Source organism: Pleurodeles waltl, chromosome 3_2 (genome assembly GCF_031143425.1).
Source record: "Pleurodeles waltl isolate 20211129_DDA chromosome 3_2, aPleWal1.hap1.20221129, whole genome shotgun sequence".
In the NCBI taxonomy this organism is placed as follows: domain Eukaryota; kingdom Metazoa; phylum Chordata; class Amphibia; order Caudata; family Salamandridae; genus Pleurodeles; species Pleurodeles waltl.
In genome coordinates this window covers 24,949,312-24,965,637 of record NC_090441.1, presented here as the reverse complement: position 1 = coordinate 24,965,637, position 16,326 = coordinate 24,949,312, and the positions used below count along the sequence as shown (strand labels likewise).

Genomic DNA, 16,326 nt, shown 5'->3' with positions numbered 1-16,326 from the left:
TAAATTGTTCCCCAAACTAGATGTGTTCCTGTGAGCCAGCACTTGTGTGCTAGAGATTCCTTTCTGTGGCCAACCTGTTTAGACGTAGTTGGCCTGATTTTGGTATTCATCATTTAGAAATTATTTGATTGTCTGTTTCTGCTGATTTTCCATAAAATACTTTGTCAGTTGGCCAATCTCAGCTTTAATTGTGAAATGTTGTTCTTCATTCCAGTCAAGCTGTGTGTGGTGAGCCATAGGCTAGGCATGCGTATGGTACCTGATAAACCCAAGACAGTTAATACCAGTGCCACAGATCCAAACAAAATATTTTGGAATTCTGGTAAAATTTAAACCTTTTAGCGTACAGAATCACTTTGCGTTTCTTGTGCCAGACTGAGCACAATGCCTTTTGATGACATCCTTTGTCAGCAGAGTTTGGACTCCAGTTCTAGCATTTGCGAACTTTAATCTCAACATTAGAACTTGTATGTCAAGACAACAATATTTTGGTATGTTTTTTTTTTTTAAATGCAGGCTTCACATCAGTAATCCCCCCTTAGCCCTTTGTTTGGCTAATTGAAATTCTTGCTTAGGGCTCCATAACTTTTTTCCAGATAAGGTATGCATGCCAAATTTGTGTTCTTTTTTCCAACATCCTGGGGATTCTAAAGGGTACCCTAAGTTACTGGATTCCCCTGGAGGGGACCGAGAGAGTAGGCAAAATATAGCAAAATTTTGAGTTTTTTTAAAAACAGGGACAAAATGCTCCTGATAAGGGTTTTTATTTTTTGTTCCTAAAAATTACATCCACAAGTGATTTACTGGTCCAAAGTCACCATCTTCCAGGAGCATGCAGGGCTGAATCAAAAAAGCCAATTTTGTACCACAGTTTAGAATTTTTCTTTTAGAGGTGCCTATTTTCCCTATTTTTTGTACTCTCAGCCTGCTTTCAGTTTGTGGTGGAAAACCAGTGTGAAAACCATGGTTGATCTAGAAATGCTATAGATTCCTGAAACGTAACGGATTTGTGAATCGAGCAAGGGGTCATATCAGTAGATCCCTTACGATTTTCTCAGGGAAAATAACTGTTGAAATAAATATTGAAAATGAGTAGGGAAAAAACGAGCATTTGTAACAACATTCTAATCGGTACATTTTGGTCACTATGGCCAATTTACAAAAGTAGTATGGCATTACATCTGCTAGACCCTTCTGTTTGCAGGGATATATAGAATTTGTAGGCTTTGCAAGAACCCACGGTACTCGGAACCAACAACTAAGCTGCACCGTACAATGTTTTTTCTTTGGGTACCAAGTATATAGACCAATTCATTTAGGAAAAATGGATATATGTGAAACCTATGTATTTCTGAAATGGTCACAAAAAATGAAGTTTAAGCTCAGTGGATATTTGTACATCTCTGAATTTGAGAGTACTCGTACTAGTATGATTTAGAGGATATTTTTCTAAATGTCATCTTTGATTATACACTGGCTTACACTTGAAAGACATAATTGCAGCAAAATCCAATTTGTCATAACAAATGTTATACTATTCTATGCTTTAGATAAAAATGGTACCTCACTTGTGTAGGTAGGCCTAGTGGCCGGAACAGAAAATGGCCAAAAACGCAACATGATCCATCACATTGTTCCACTGAAAACTGACCCTTTTTTTCCCCAATATGAGTAGATCTAGATTTTGGACCCTAGCTCAGCCAGCACCTAAGGAAACCTAGCGACTCTGTACATTTTATTTAATACTAGACACCTAGGGGTTTCCAGGTTGGGCTGACTTGCATGGGTCTCACCACATTTTTGGTCCCACAATCCTTGCAAACCTCAAACTTTGACTAAAAAAACACATTTTCCTCATACTTCTGTGGTGGAAAGTTCTGGAATCTGTGGAGAGCCACAGACTTCCTTCCACCTGGCCTTCCCCCAAGTCTCCCGATAACAATGGTGCCTCATTTGTGTGGGTAGACCTAGTGCCCGCGACAGGAAACTGCACAGAACACAACATGGACTCATTCCATTTTTCCATCAAAAACTGACCCATTTTTTCAGTGTGGGGAGCTCTAGAGTTTAGACCATAGGTCAGTTGGGACCTAGGGAAACCTAGCCAACCTGTACTTTTTTTAAAACAAAACATGTAGCAGTATCCAGTCTAGGTGAGCTGACTTGTGTGGGTCTCACCACGTTTTGTGTCCCAGAATCACTTGCAAACCTCAAACTTTGACTAAAAAACATTTTCCTCACATTTCTGTGATGGAAAGTTCTGGAATCTGCAGAGAGCCACAAACCTCCTTCCACCCAGCATTGCCACCCCACCACCCCAAGACTCCCCAAAAAAAATATAGTACCTCACTTGTATGGGTAAGCCTACTGACTGACAGAAATGGATCAAACTAAGGTCATTGGAAGCTCCCTGGCGAGAGCTTCCATTGACCTTGGTTTGAGCCGCTCCTGCAGCGAGCACTAGGCCCAGCCACACAAGTGGGGCAGCATTTTTATTGGCACAAGTGGGATAATGCAAAGTGGTAAGAATTGTGTGGATTCCTGAGGATTTTGGAACTCTCCATCAAAGAAATGAAAGGTAGATGTGTGATTTCAGTCAGATTTTGAGGTTTGTAGAGCATTGTGGGTAACAAAACCTTGTGGTATCCATGCAAAGCACACCACCCCGTACTCCCTTGACTGTTTAGTTTTCATAAATGTATGTGGTTTGTAGTTTTGCATAGGCCCCAAATACCGCACATACCCCTATTGCTTATCTTCCAAAATAGCGATTTAGTCCTCTTATGTCCTTTTCTCTTGGCCCAGCCACACAAGTGGGATGCCATTCTTACCAGGATATGTGTGGGAAAACATGCTGGTAGGAAAAGAAATGTTATGAAAATGTATGTTTCTTACCAAAGTTGGAAGTTTGCAAGGGTTTCTGGGTAATATTGCCCGGTGAGAGCTACGCATGTTATTCACTTCTGGGCTCCCTGGTTGTCTAGTTTTTAAAAGTGTGCAGGTTTGCCTAGGTTGCGGATGAGCTAGGGTCCAAAGTTAACAGCTACCCATAATGAGAAATAAGATAGTTCTTAGTAAGAACCATCTTACTGCCACAGATATAAATCTGGTACAATTTTTTTTTAATTACTCCACCTCTTGCACTAGTTTTGTTAGCACCTCCAGAAGGGATGGCTTCAAAGCATAAGTACTCATCAAAGTATCTTAATATTGAAACCAAGACTTCTGAAGGTGAGCCATAAAGCCACGTGAAGGCACCAACCGCTTTATGGTCCGTTCACACACCATTCGAGCACTACAGACACAACTTTATTACCGCTGGCCACGGGCCCAATCCAGCCGACAAGTGCACTCACATCAACATGCTGCCACCATGCAAGAGCCTATCACGTTCATACACCACAGGACAGAATCTGTTTGACTACATTTTACCACCTGTCAAGTAAAGGCCTCCTTCTTTTCTGAACATTACAAAACTCATGCATAGTGAATCTTTACCAGTGGCTCCCATGACAGCCACATGAGGCTCAGGAAGACATGTTTTCAATGTGCTTTTAGCGCACTCAATGTGCAATATCTAACTCCTTCCAATTTATGGATGCAAACTTGGGGTGTCTGACTATGCCCTGAGGCGTTGTTTTTTTTAACTGGGTGAGCATATTTCTCTTTGAAACTAAGGCATGCTTGGGAGTACTGCCTAAGTTCTGTTGAGTAATAAGGCAAACAAATGTCCTATGGTACTCATTCACTGACACTTCTACTTTTGACAGTGTGAAACTCATTTAGTAACTTGTAGCATAACCTATGTTATTGAAAAGACGTTCAGGTCACAATATCGTATGATGCATGTTTTCACATTTTATACTAAAGGTGTGAAAAAAATCATCGTACAAGATATTGGGGGTTATTACAATTTTGGAGGAGGTGTTAATCCGTCCCAAAAGTGACGGAAAAGTGATGGATATACCACCAGCCGTATTACGAGTCCATTATATCCTATGGAACTCGTAATACGGCTGGTGGTATATCCGTCACATTTGGGACGGATTACCACCTCCTCCAAAGTTGTAATAACCCCCATTGTGTCCTGTACCCCTTTTCAATGACATTGGTTATAATACATGTTACTAATTGAGTTTTCACAGTAAGTAGAAATGTTGGTGAATTAGTCAGACAGGACATTTGTTTGACTTATTATGCTGACTCTGGTTCTCATGGGCTATCAGGGTGGTCATTATGTAGTGTACATAAGTTCCTTAACCAGCACTTCAAAATCCAGTCAGACCTTTAACATTTTGCCACTTACGGTACTCTGTGACAACATGGCATGTTTTGTCCACCCGTATGTGCAGTGTGGGGACTATAATGCACTTGTCAAGTCGGCAAACAGAACACCTACCATGTTCTGCCGGCGGATAGAAGTTTCAAGCAGGCCAGAAGGAAGTCCATGATTTACTGAAGTAGAGGAATATACTGCGGCTGCTTGCCTAGCTAAGTAGTGGCCCAAGGATGGTAGGTATCCATGTACAGCCTTTGAAAGAGTTACCCAAAGAAATCTCCATCTCAGTCAATTTCCCAGTAGTTCTCTTTAGTATGATACAACATAAGTCAAGTAGATAAACACAGGGCAGGCTGAGGAGGACACGGGGGATAGTAAACATGACTCCTCCTGCCTCTTTCTGTGCTTTGAGCAGACTTTACAACAACAACATGGTCGAACCTTTTTAGGTGTTTAAGGAATGCGATCAGCAAAGTGTTGCTCCTGCAGCCTTGACATGTCCTCCAGAACATATGAAGTAGAGACTGCTACTTCTGTAGCAGTGAGACTTTCAATGACAGACAACTGAAATCCAAGGAAAGATATGAGTCTTCCTGTTGTCTGACAATAAACAACATGCTCATTGTATATTGCCATCTGGCTAAGGTGGGTAAACAGTTTCTTGTACCAAGTGTGAGTTTTACGACTCACATTGTATGGCGGAAGAACCTGGTCATTCTTATCTCTTCGCCCATGTACTTGTAATCAAGTATACAGGGGTGTTTGTAAACTTTGGCCATTAGACCCCAAACCATGACCGGAGGAAGTGCTCTCATCATGAATTGTAGTGAGCACATACACATCACGCCTATCTGAGACCTTGACTGCGGGCAGTTAGTTGGAACATAACTCAGTGCTTTGGGACTTCTGGAGCTTCTTACAAATAGGCCCTGTGGGAATCCTTTGCAACAACAACAAACTGTACCACAGGCCACAGTGCTAGCTTTGTACAGCTCACTGAACAACTCTACTTCTGTATAGAAATTGTCCACAGAAAGGTTATAATCGTTGTGAAGAGTGGTTGGACAAGCTCCCATACAATCTTTCCTGTGACTCCTAGCATTGGAGGGCAACCTTCAGGGTTTAAAGTGGAGTCCTTCCATGTATATACTCTCAAGATGTACACTTAACCAGTAGAGCTTTCACACGACATGTACAGCGTGATGCCATAGCAAGCTCTTTTGATCTCAATGTACTGTCTCAGCAGCTGCCCTTTGTTACAAGGACTCATCAATGTTTATATTCTTCCCAGAAGTATAAATCTCTGGAAACCTGGCAGACAAATGTTCCATGACAGGCCTAATTTTTAACAACCTGTCATGGTCTGGATGGCCCCAGGGCAATGCAGCATAATTATCATTGAAATGCAGCATGCTCTGCAATAGCCAAAAAAAAGTGATCTCTGCTGTTGTACGATGCGAAGATGGATGTTACCCAAACCATGCAAATAGATCAGTAGGACTGCAAGGTTGGTTTCTGCACTCACCCCATTTTGAGCATAAGGCCTAAAAATATCTTTAACTCCTCAGGTGAAGTGGGAGTCCACTAGCATGCCCTAGAACACCTCCATGCTCCCTCAGAATGTGTTTGCTGCACAATTTGCTCAAGGAAGTCAACATCCAAAAAGAGATGGACTTAGTCAATTGGCAAAAAGTTGGCCGTATTGACTTTACATACAGCCTTGTCAGTGAAGGGTAGAATTTGGGGCTGAACTAAATTGGGGAGGATGTCAAGAGAACACTCAGTCTCTGCTTGACCCCGTATGTGTCTGCTCTCTGGTTTGGTCTAACCTTCTACTGTTGTCCCGCTGCACAGACTGTGCTTGTGAAGGGACAGCACAACTGTCATCATCATGTCCCTCAGAATCGCTGGAAGATGAGCCCATCAGATGGAAGTCTGCCGACTGAAAAATCACTTCCAGATTGTGCTCCATTTTCCTCTCCCTTAGATGCTGTCTCAGTATCTGCTGTCTTAGTCTCTGATCCTACCTCAGGCTGTCCTTCATAACCCAAGTTAGGGCTTGAGCAGCAGTCATCCACCAAAAAGCCATCTCTGCTACTGGCTGAAACCATCCTTCTGAAACACTGTCCTACATAGCAGTCAAATATGTTGTCCTGAAATGATTGGTTTGGTTGGGGGGTGGGTACGGGGGGGGCGAGATGTGTGTGTGTAACAGTAAATAACGACAAGGTCTCCTTACCTTGTCTTCTCTCCTAAGTCAGCAGGTTCTCCAGAGACACTAAAAAAGGCACAGTATTATTTCACCTTGCCACATACCCATCATCACAGCCTTCTGCACTTTTGGCACCCAGTGCGACAATCATTTTTGCCCTCTGCCTCTTCCCACCCCTAACCTCCCCCTTGGATTCTCTAAGGAAATACCTCCTTGGCATGGTTACCCCCTGTCTTTTTGCCTTTTGCTGATGCCAAGTTATGATTGAAAGTGTGCTCGGACCTTGCTAACCAGGCCCCAGCACCAGTATTCTTTCCCTAAACTGTACCTTTGCTTCCACAATTGGCACAGCCCTGGCACTCAGATAAGTCCCTTGTAACTGGTACCCCTGGTACCAAGGGCCCTGATGCCAGGGAAGGTCTCTAAGGGCTGCAGCATGTCTTATGCCACCCTGGGGACCCCTCACTCAGCACATGCACACTGCCTCACAGCTTGTGTGTGCTGGTGGGGAGAAAATGACTACGTCGACATGGCACTCCCCTCAAGAGTGCCATGCCAAGCTCACACTGCCTGTGGCATAGGTAAGTCACCCCTCTAGGAGGCCTTACAGCCCTAAGGCAGCACTATACCACAGGTGAGGGCATATGTGCATGAGCACTATGCCCCTACAGTGTCTAAGCAAAACCTTAGACCTTGTAAGTGCAGGGTAGCCATAAGAGCATATTGTCTGGGAGTTTGTCAATCACAAACTCCACAGTTCCATAATGGCTAAACTCCACAGTTCCATAATGGCTACACTGAAATCTGGGAAGTTTAATATCAAACTTCTCAGCACAATAAATGCACACTGATGCCAGTGTGGAATTTATTGTAAAATGCACCCGGAGGGCATCTTAGAGATGCCCCCTGAATACCAATCCGACTTCTAGTGTGGGGTTGACCAGTTTCTGCCAGCCTGCCACAACCAGACAAGTTGCTGGCCACATGGGGAGAGTGCCTTTGTCACTCTGTGGCCAGGAACAAAGCCTGTACTGGGTGGAGGTGCTTCTCACCTCCCCCTGCAGGAACTGTAACACCTGGCTGTGAGCCTCAAAGGCTCACCCCCTTTGTTACAGCGCCACAGGGCATCCCAGCTAGTAGAGATGCCCACCCCCCCGGCCACTGCCCCCACTTTTGGCAGCAAGTCTGGAGGAGATAATTAGAAAAACAAGGAGGGGTCACCCACCAGTCAGGACAGCCCCTAAGGTGCCCTGAACTGAGGTGACCCCTGCCTTTAGAAATCCTCCATCTTCGTTTTGGAGGATTCCCAAAAGGAACACGGCAGTCTTATCACGGACTGCGATTTACTACTCGCGCTGCTCTCTCTTCGACTCCCGTTTTCTGGGAGTCTCACAGGTTGGGTCCACTTGGCCCCCCAAACAGTGTTTCACACACCACGGATACCTTTAAGGTTAAAGGACCTATGCTGCAGAATTAAATCTCTGTCTCATGACTTTAAGGGACAATTTTTGTACTGTGTTGGACTACTTTATGATACTGATAAAATAACACCTTTGGAGGGATTACAAGATTTATTATTGTCACCTTTATATGATTTTTGAGCCTTGAAAAAGTCCGCAAGGACGAGAAACGTGTTGGCTGTTTCTGAATCTATACATTTCTATTCTTATATGTGGATTTAATGATTTCGGAGATGTTATTCGATCAATCAGCAAAAAAAGGATTAAACAGTTCTACTGAACTTTCATTCATCTCGGACTCATTCTTTTGGAGTGCCCTGGTTGCTGCTTTTCCTGCATTCAGGATTAGGGATTTGCCCCCCTCCCCTCAGGGAGGAGGCACAAAGAGGGTGTAGCCACCCTCCAGGACAGTAGCCATTGGCTACTGCCCTCCCAGACCTAAACACACCCCTAAATTTAGTATTTAGGGGTACCCCAGAACCCAGGATATCAGATTCCTGCAACCTGAACTAAGTAGAAGGACTGCTGACCTGAAAGCCCTGCAGAGATGACGGAAGATAACAACTGCTTTGGCCCCAGCACTACCGGCCTGTCTCCTGACTCTAAAAACTGCAACAGCGACGCATCCAACAGGGACCAGCTACCTCTGAAGCCTCAGAGGACTGCCCAGAACCTAAGGACCAAGAAACTCCAGTGAGCAGCGGCTCTGCTCAAGAAACAGCAACAATATTGCAACTTCTTGCAACTTTGAAAGGACTTCAGGCTTTCCGCAGGAAGCGTGAGACTTCTCCCTCTGCACCCAATGCCCCCGGCTCAAGATCCAGAGAACCAACACCACAGGGAGGACTCCCAGGCGACTGCGACCTTATGAGTAGCCCGAGACAACACCCCTGGACCCCCACAGTGACGCATGCAGAGCGAATCCAAAGGCTCCCCCTGACCGTGACTGCCTGTAACAAGGGACCCGACACCTGGACCAAGCACTGCACCCACAGCCCCCAGGACCAGAAGGAACCGAGCCTCAGTGCAGGAGCGACCCCCCCCCCCCCCCGGCGACCCTCTGCCTAGCCCAGTCAGTGGTTGGCCCGAGAAGCCCCCCTGTGCCCTGCCTGCACCGCTCGAGTGACCCCCTGGGTTCCTCCATTGAATCCAATACAAAACCCGACGCGTGCTTTACACACTGCACCCGGCCGCCCCTGTGCCGCTGAGGGTGTGTTTTGTGTGCCTACTTGTGTTTCCCCCCCAGTGCTCTACAGAACCCTCCTGGTCTGCCCCCCCACCCCCCCGAGGACACGGGTACTTACCTGCTGGCAGACTGGAACCGGAGCCCCCCGTTCTCCATAGACCCGTCCTTGTCACCTGGGTGCCCCCCAGGGTTCCCAGGTAGCAGCGCTGTGGACCGCAGGGGAGCCTCAAGGCCCTGCGGTCCCAGATGGCTTACCGCTTTCTGCGGGAGCCAGCATTGCTGTCACAGACAGGGAGCTGCTAAACATGCAGCTCCCTGTCTGTGAGAGCAATCCTTTTGTCTGGTTCCCTACATCCATGTGGGCAGGGAAACAGACGAAAACTCAGCTCCCAGCAAGCAAGAGCTGTTTGAGTTGTGTTTGCTGTGACTTGGCTGTCAAAGCTCCTGCCAAGTCTGAGCAAACAGCTATGTCCCGGAAGTGGGCACCCCGGGACATAGCAGGAGCCAGTCCTGGGGGTGGTGGTCCCCAGGGCCATAAAGGTATCCAGGAGGGGGACTGCATGGTCCCCATTCCTTCTGTTTTCATGGCCGGCCCTGGGGATGTGGTGGTCCCCGGGGCAGCATATGGCCCAGGAGGGAGGCTGCGCTCCTCCCCTCACACTTTCAAAAGTTATTTTGTCCCTGAGTAGAAGCTGGTTCCTGCGGGATTGGGGTCTGTGAGGCACTCCCTATTAGTAATAATTTGGCCCAAGCAAGGTGGTGGTCCCCGGGGGATCCGTGCAGCCCCTCCATTACAAAGATTCAGCCCCGGGGAAGTGGTGGTGCCTGGGGCTCAGGAGGGTGGCCCTGTGTGCCCACTTCCTTTTCATTTTTATTTATTTAATTATTTTTTTAAACAATGCCCCTGCGACCTGGCACACCAGAGGACTTTTTCAAAACGAGCACCGGAATATTTATTTGTTTTTTTGTTTTTTAAAATTTCTGTCACGATTCTCTGAGTCATAGTCCCAAGATGGCTTCCTTGTTGAAATGTTGGCAGACAATCCGATCTCTGCGCAAGATCGCGAGGGTTTGCGGAGCCTTCCCATGCCTATCACAAAAAGGCACTTGCTGGAGCAAGAGGTAGCTTTCTGCAAAATTTGGTGTAAATCCGTCCAGCAGTTTGGACTGTAGGGGAGAATGTGGACCCACTTGCTAAAGGGCTGACACGCCCTTCCACCAATAATCTCTTTCAAGAAGGCTTTGTTTGAAAGGGGAGAGACTCTGCCCTTTCACATGAGGCCTCCCTGAAAGCTGGGGAGGCAGTTGTGGCCTTTTTTCCCACCGGAATAGAGCGTGTGCTTACCTGTTCATATCTCTGCTCCAGTGGGGAATATTGTGACGTCAGTATGCCTTGCAGCGTACTGACAACACAGATTGGTGGGAGAGGGCAGGGAGATACGCAGAAGCGATTCCTCCCAGGGAGAAGCAGGGCTCGAAAAATCTACTCGACCACTTGCTATGGCGAGTTTTATTTTATGAGGTCGAGCTATTTTTAGATTCCACCCGACCCTTCTGGCAAGTGGACAAAGAACAGGTGTTCTGGTCAGCCAGAAACTGAATTAGCAATTAAGATGCCTTTAAATCTTATTCTTGTCACATTTGCTCTGTGTTCAGAGACAGAGATCAAAAGTCAGTTTGTCTTCTTGCAATGCAAATACTTTTCCTTGTGACTGCAGAGTTCCAGGATTTTTTAAGGCGAACTGTATGACCTATGTGAAATGAAAGGCTTTTGGTATTAGGTTTTTCCTAACACACAACATTTATATAACTAAGTCAACTTTACAAACATTTCAAATATATTTCAGTAGCTGTGAAAGACCATTTTTTCTACTTCTGTGTGATTAAAAAAATATCTTAATAGAATGAAAAAAAAGTCAGAACACTTTACTTGGTGATGGGCAAATGATAAATGTTTTCTGAACCCCAATTGTCACAGATTATTGTTAATTCACTATATAGTATTATCAGTAAAGCTGCAAGTTAGTGGGAAGGTTTTTGGACATTTCTTGGAAATGTACTGTCTGTAAATGAGTGTGCTACCACATTATGCTTTAGTAATATATAAAAAGTGAGTGTTTACACATAAACTGAGAAACACTCCTGCCCTGATTGCACAGCTATTAGTAAACTAAGAGGCAAGTCAGGGATGGATCATGTGCACCCTATACGTGGGCTAGATTTATTATACATGGAGCAAACATTTAGTGTATTTAATCAAACAAAAGAGGATTTTTTTACAGCAGAAATGCTGAACTCATATATTTGAAGGTGCACTCATATGTGAGAATGAAGAAAAAGGCGATATTTGCCTAGGATCACACAATTTGAGACCTGTTTCTGGGTCAAGTATGTTACAGTTAGGTCGAGTAGATTGTTCTAGCTACTCGACCTGCAGGTCTAGTAAAATTTTCATGATTTTTCGAGGCCTGCGAAGGAATCCTCTGGTACTTTGCAACCAATGGCAGACAGATACACCGGGGAGGGAACTAACAGGGTTAAGATGTTATGATTCTCCCTGTCTTTGCATGTAAAAATGGTACATATAACTATTGAATGGTTTAGTGTAGGCTTGGTCCATTTGTAAGAAATGTCCAAAGGAAAGCTTCTTATTTATTTTGCTCATCACAACTCTTTCACATATTTCAACAGATGAAGTCTATGCAACTTTGTTATTATTCAATGGGATCCCGACATAATATTTTAATATTTCTAAATTTTTGTTTTAGCAAGCTCTTTTCACGTACATTGTTTGAGCTCACAGATTTAGTGAGCCTGAGGCTAAGATCTGCAGCAAAAGCAGACCTAACCAGTTTTTTGGTGTCTTAGGGCCTAGATTCTTTATGTAAAACATTTTTTAAAGAGTTTAAAAGTCCAGCAAGCCACAATGTGTCCGATATTTGACATTCTTCTTATGATGTGTAGTTGCAGGATTTTTGTTTTCATTGTAGACCTCGGTTGGTGGCCTTCTAAAATGCTTTAAAATGGGGAGCGATGTCCAAGCCTTATCCCAGTGGATTATTTACTGCATTTGTCTGTGTTTTATGATCGACCTTATATCCATCTTGAAGGCTTCATTCCCTACTTGATCAGCTTGAAAATATCTCCTCCTAGTCTTTGCCTTGATTTAATGCCTATTAGAAACAACTGCATAGTACAGTTTTGCTGCATTGTTCCATGAAAAGACGTTAAAATGTAACCAACCTTATTGCACAACTTCTGTGTGCACTATCATCCAGGTTGTTAGGCTATCGCTCTTTGAACATTTGAAAGAATCCTAAATCTGCTTTAAATAAACTTTCAATGAGTGGATATTTTTACCCTAAAAGTAACACTGTTCATCTCATTAAAAAGTAGGAATACCAACATCTGACCACCGGTTTTATAGCTTGCTTATTGCAATAATTTGAGTTATAGTGGTCAGTGAGTGAGCCAGACCTTTGTGTTTTTTCATAGCATTTGATGATACTGTGGCATTATTCACAACCTGGTATCTCCTGCTGGTATGTGGAGGATTTCTAGAGATGCCAGCCCTTAGTAGGTACAAGGGATAAATTGTCTCTGTCAATAAAGTCCTATGTGCTTTTGAGAAATATAGGTACTTCTCTAGCATTTATCTTCTTTCTTCTTATAAGTCTTAATAAGCAGAAAGGTGAGTCTGCAGCATATCTATTGCAATGTATGATTCTTTGAACAGAATATTTAAACACTTTATAGGCAGTGAGTTTTTAAAATTTTGTTTGCCCATTTTTTACTTTGTAGGTTGTCAGCCAGAGGTTTCCGCAGAACAGCATTGGTGCTGTTGGAAGTGCCATGTTCCTACGATTCATTAATCCTGCAATAGTTTCCCCCTATGAAGCAGGGATTTTGGAGAAGAAGCCGCCACCGAGAATTGAACGAGGACTAAAGCTAATGTCAAAGGTGAAATAGTACATTGGCTTGATTTTGATATATTTTTCAATGCCAGTCTCTTCCATTTGTGTTTTGTATAGGATATTTATTCATTGTGTGTAATTTTGAGTGCTGATTCATATCCTTTTCCAATGGAGAAACTGTCCCATTTTCTTCAGAACATCTCATTCAGTGTTGAGTCCCCCAGACATTGGTCTATGTCCTGCTTATAGGAACAACACAACTCTTGTCTGTTCCCTTCCCAACATATCCCATCATGAAGCTTTTACCAACCAAATCTCAGTTGACAGCCTTTTTTGCTACGCAAAGTCTACCAGTGAGGACCCACTCAATTTTGCAAATTTCTTTTTATCTGTGTCTTTTATGATTGAAGACAGTAAATTTGATCAGTGTTTTGCTATTTGAAAACTGGAGTTTAATGGTAGACGTTAGTATTTCTTTAACTACACCAACGTCCTGCACACGGTTTTCATATGCTGTGTCTAGCTAGCTTTATAAGTTTATAAAGTCTGTTTTCTGCAGGTCATTCTCGAAAACCAAACTTAAATGGCTCAACTTTTGTAGACTTATCTCCTAGGGGGAATGCAACCTTCTATTATCTTCAAAGGAAATCTGTATATTTGTATCCATGCCTGATGATAGTCAGTGTGATTTGGTTCTGCTGGTAATTGTTTGAGTGAAAAGTAGTCCTCTACTGCAGTATTGTTTATAGAGGTGATATGGACAATTTCCTTAGTCCTCTGTGCAGTTTACTACACAATCTGCCCTAGTTCAAGGGATTAATTTAATTCATAGGTTCTTGGGCTCTATGATCAAAGCTTTACTCTGGGGAGCTACTTTTATTGTACTGCGCTAATGTATGTGTAGGACCAATGCTTTATATCTTATTTTCTGTGGGCTGGGACACGTATCTGGAAGATAAGATAATGTGTGGTCTTGCTTAGAGAGTGTGCAGTTAAAGAGCCATGCAGCATTTGAACTGTCCCTACACAAACTCACTATGTTGAATCCTAAAATATTTTGCTTACAAATTTAACAGGAAGTCTTCAACACTCCAAAGAAAGTCTGCAAGGTAGAAGGCTTCTCCTGTGCTGATCCTTAAAGTACAAGTTACTTACCTTCAGTAACGAAATATCTGGTAGAGACATATTCTAGTTGCAGATTACTTACCTTAGAATTTTCCCCCAGGCGTCAGACTGGATCCGGAGATTTTTTTCTTCAAGCAATACCCTTGCACATCATCGGTAGGTGGCGTCAGTCAACTCCGTAGGTGTCGTGGTCGCTGTGATGACTTAGGTAGTAGTACATAGACGCCGCCCTCGCTCAGCGACGTCAGTTCTTTTCTTTCCGCACCACACGCTGATCCGAGAGAGAGCTACCCTTGGCTATTTTCTGGCCGAATTAGTGCAACCAGTTTCATAGTTTTGTTCAATGGTCCCGGTTGATTTGTCAGATGATTTCAAGAATTGCACATTTTACATTGGCTCCCAAGATAACAGTTCCTTAAAGTGGGTACTTACCTTTCTCACTGTTGACTTCTTACGTATTATAATTTTAATGTACAGTATGCTCTTTAACTTTCTTTGCTCTTAAACCTCCATTGTGAGCAGAAGCATTTGCTTGTCAGTATATCCTGGACATTTTTGTAGATGGAAAGTAGTTATATTAGTTCCTGAGGCCTTATGGAGCCTTATGGAGCCTTACTCATAGTAAAGCTTATAATTAATCCTATATGAATCTACACTGGGCATTACTTTGTCAGACGATGTGTGAAGTATTCAAACCAAAAGCACCAAAATACTCTGCATATCGCAACATATGAATTTCTGTGGTCAATTCTCTAATTTCCATTGTCTCTTCCGTACCAGCGACATTCTGAGAAAAAAGGGTAGTACAAGGCAATAATGCAACCAGAAAATATGTATGAGGTGTAAATACCTCCTTTGTTTTTCCATACAACGATGGGGTTAGCCAGCATTTTGGCAGTTGCCTTCCACCAGGCCAGCACCACAATCAGCAGTGAAGGTGTTTATATACAGTCCTTTATCTTTGTCTTATCTAAAGTGGTAGCCCTGTAACTGGTCCTTTTAATATGTAGGTGCTATTTTAGTTGTTCACTGGGTGGCATTTTATTTAGTTTATGGCTATTTCAACACATTATAAGATGTAAGTGACACATTACATATTTAATTCAAATATTCTCACCGCATTCAGTAATCAGTATATGAATATAGCACAATCAGCCTACACCAGAGTACCTTCCTTATATGGACGTTGTTTTTAGAATTTCCTTTGCTGCCTTCATAGATAATAAGTCATCAATAAGATACCAATTGAAAACAAAGCAAAAACTATTAAAGGCCAAATTTATTAAACTGTGATTCTGTTTTGGTATTCCTATTGGATCTCTCAGGTGTGCCATCTGATATTCCTTCACCAAAATGTGCAGATAACACCATAGTTCTAAATAAATAACTCTCTATCTGATGGAGACTTCTAGCTGCAGATTCCTTACCTTAGAATTATGAATAGGTGTCAGAATGGATCTGAATGTTTGTGAACATTTCCCCTGCATGCCGATAGGTGGTGGTATTTAACTCTGCCTGGTGTTGTCGTCTGAACCAAAAGTGACTTTCTTTTCTTTCTGCGCCATTCTGCGCAGATCCAGAGAGACCTAGCCATAGCATTTTTTGACTGACCTTTTTTCAACTTTTGTCCAACTGGTTTTTTAGAGATTTATCTCCTTGCCTGACAGGGATATCCAAAAGGAAGGCTGGCTTCAAGCTCTGCAGCGCCTGTCACCGGCAAATGTCAGTGACGGATCTTTAATTTGTATGCCTCTGGTGTCTTGAGCACAAACATGATGCCAAGACCTGCATCGATTGTCATGTCATGCACCCCAAGGCCTTGCGAGAGCGATCCCTGAAGCTCCTTGCTGCTGGACATGCGATGCTGCAACAGTCTAGATACCGCTCGAGAGGAACGTCCTGGGATTGTCATCAGAGCCATTGATCTTCCTCACAGTCGAAGCAGTCCTCTGAGTCCCACAGGAAAAATTAGAGTAAGAAGTTGAAGAGGACTTCAACTTTACCCGGTCCATCAAAGTAATCTGACAAGACGAGGGAGTGACATCACTTGAGGCCTGGCTTGGCGGTTGAGCCTGTGCCTGGTCAGTCTTCGCTTCTCTCCAAGTTTCCAGGAGCTGGAGCGACCCCTGCCTAGTTCAGACAATTTTATG

The 16,326-nt window shown here is 43.6% G+C and overlaps 1 protein-coding gene across 8 annotated transcripts in view; it reads left to right on the top strand.

The window, feature by feature from the left end:
• The window catches only part of NF1 (neurofibromin 1), a 1,379,374-nt gene that overhangs the window by 746,828 nt on the left and 616,220 nt on the right, over positions 1-16,326 (top strand). For all 8 annotated transcript variants that reach the window (XM_069226659.1, XM_069226655.1, XM_069226657.1 and 5 more), the window contains one exon: positions 12,939-13,097. In XM_069226659.1, the coding sequence (XP_069082760.1) occupies positions 12,939-13,097 (159 nt within the window). The remainder of the gene's footprint in view (positions 1-12,938; positions 13,098-16,326) is intronic.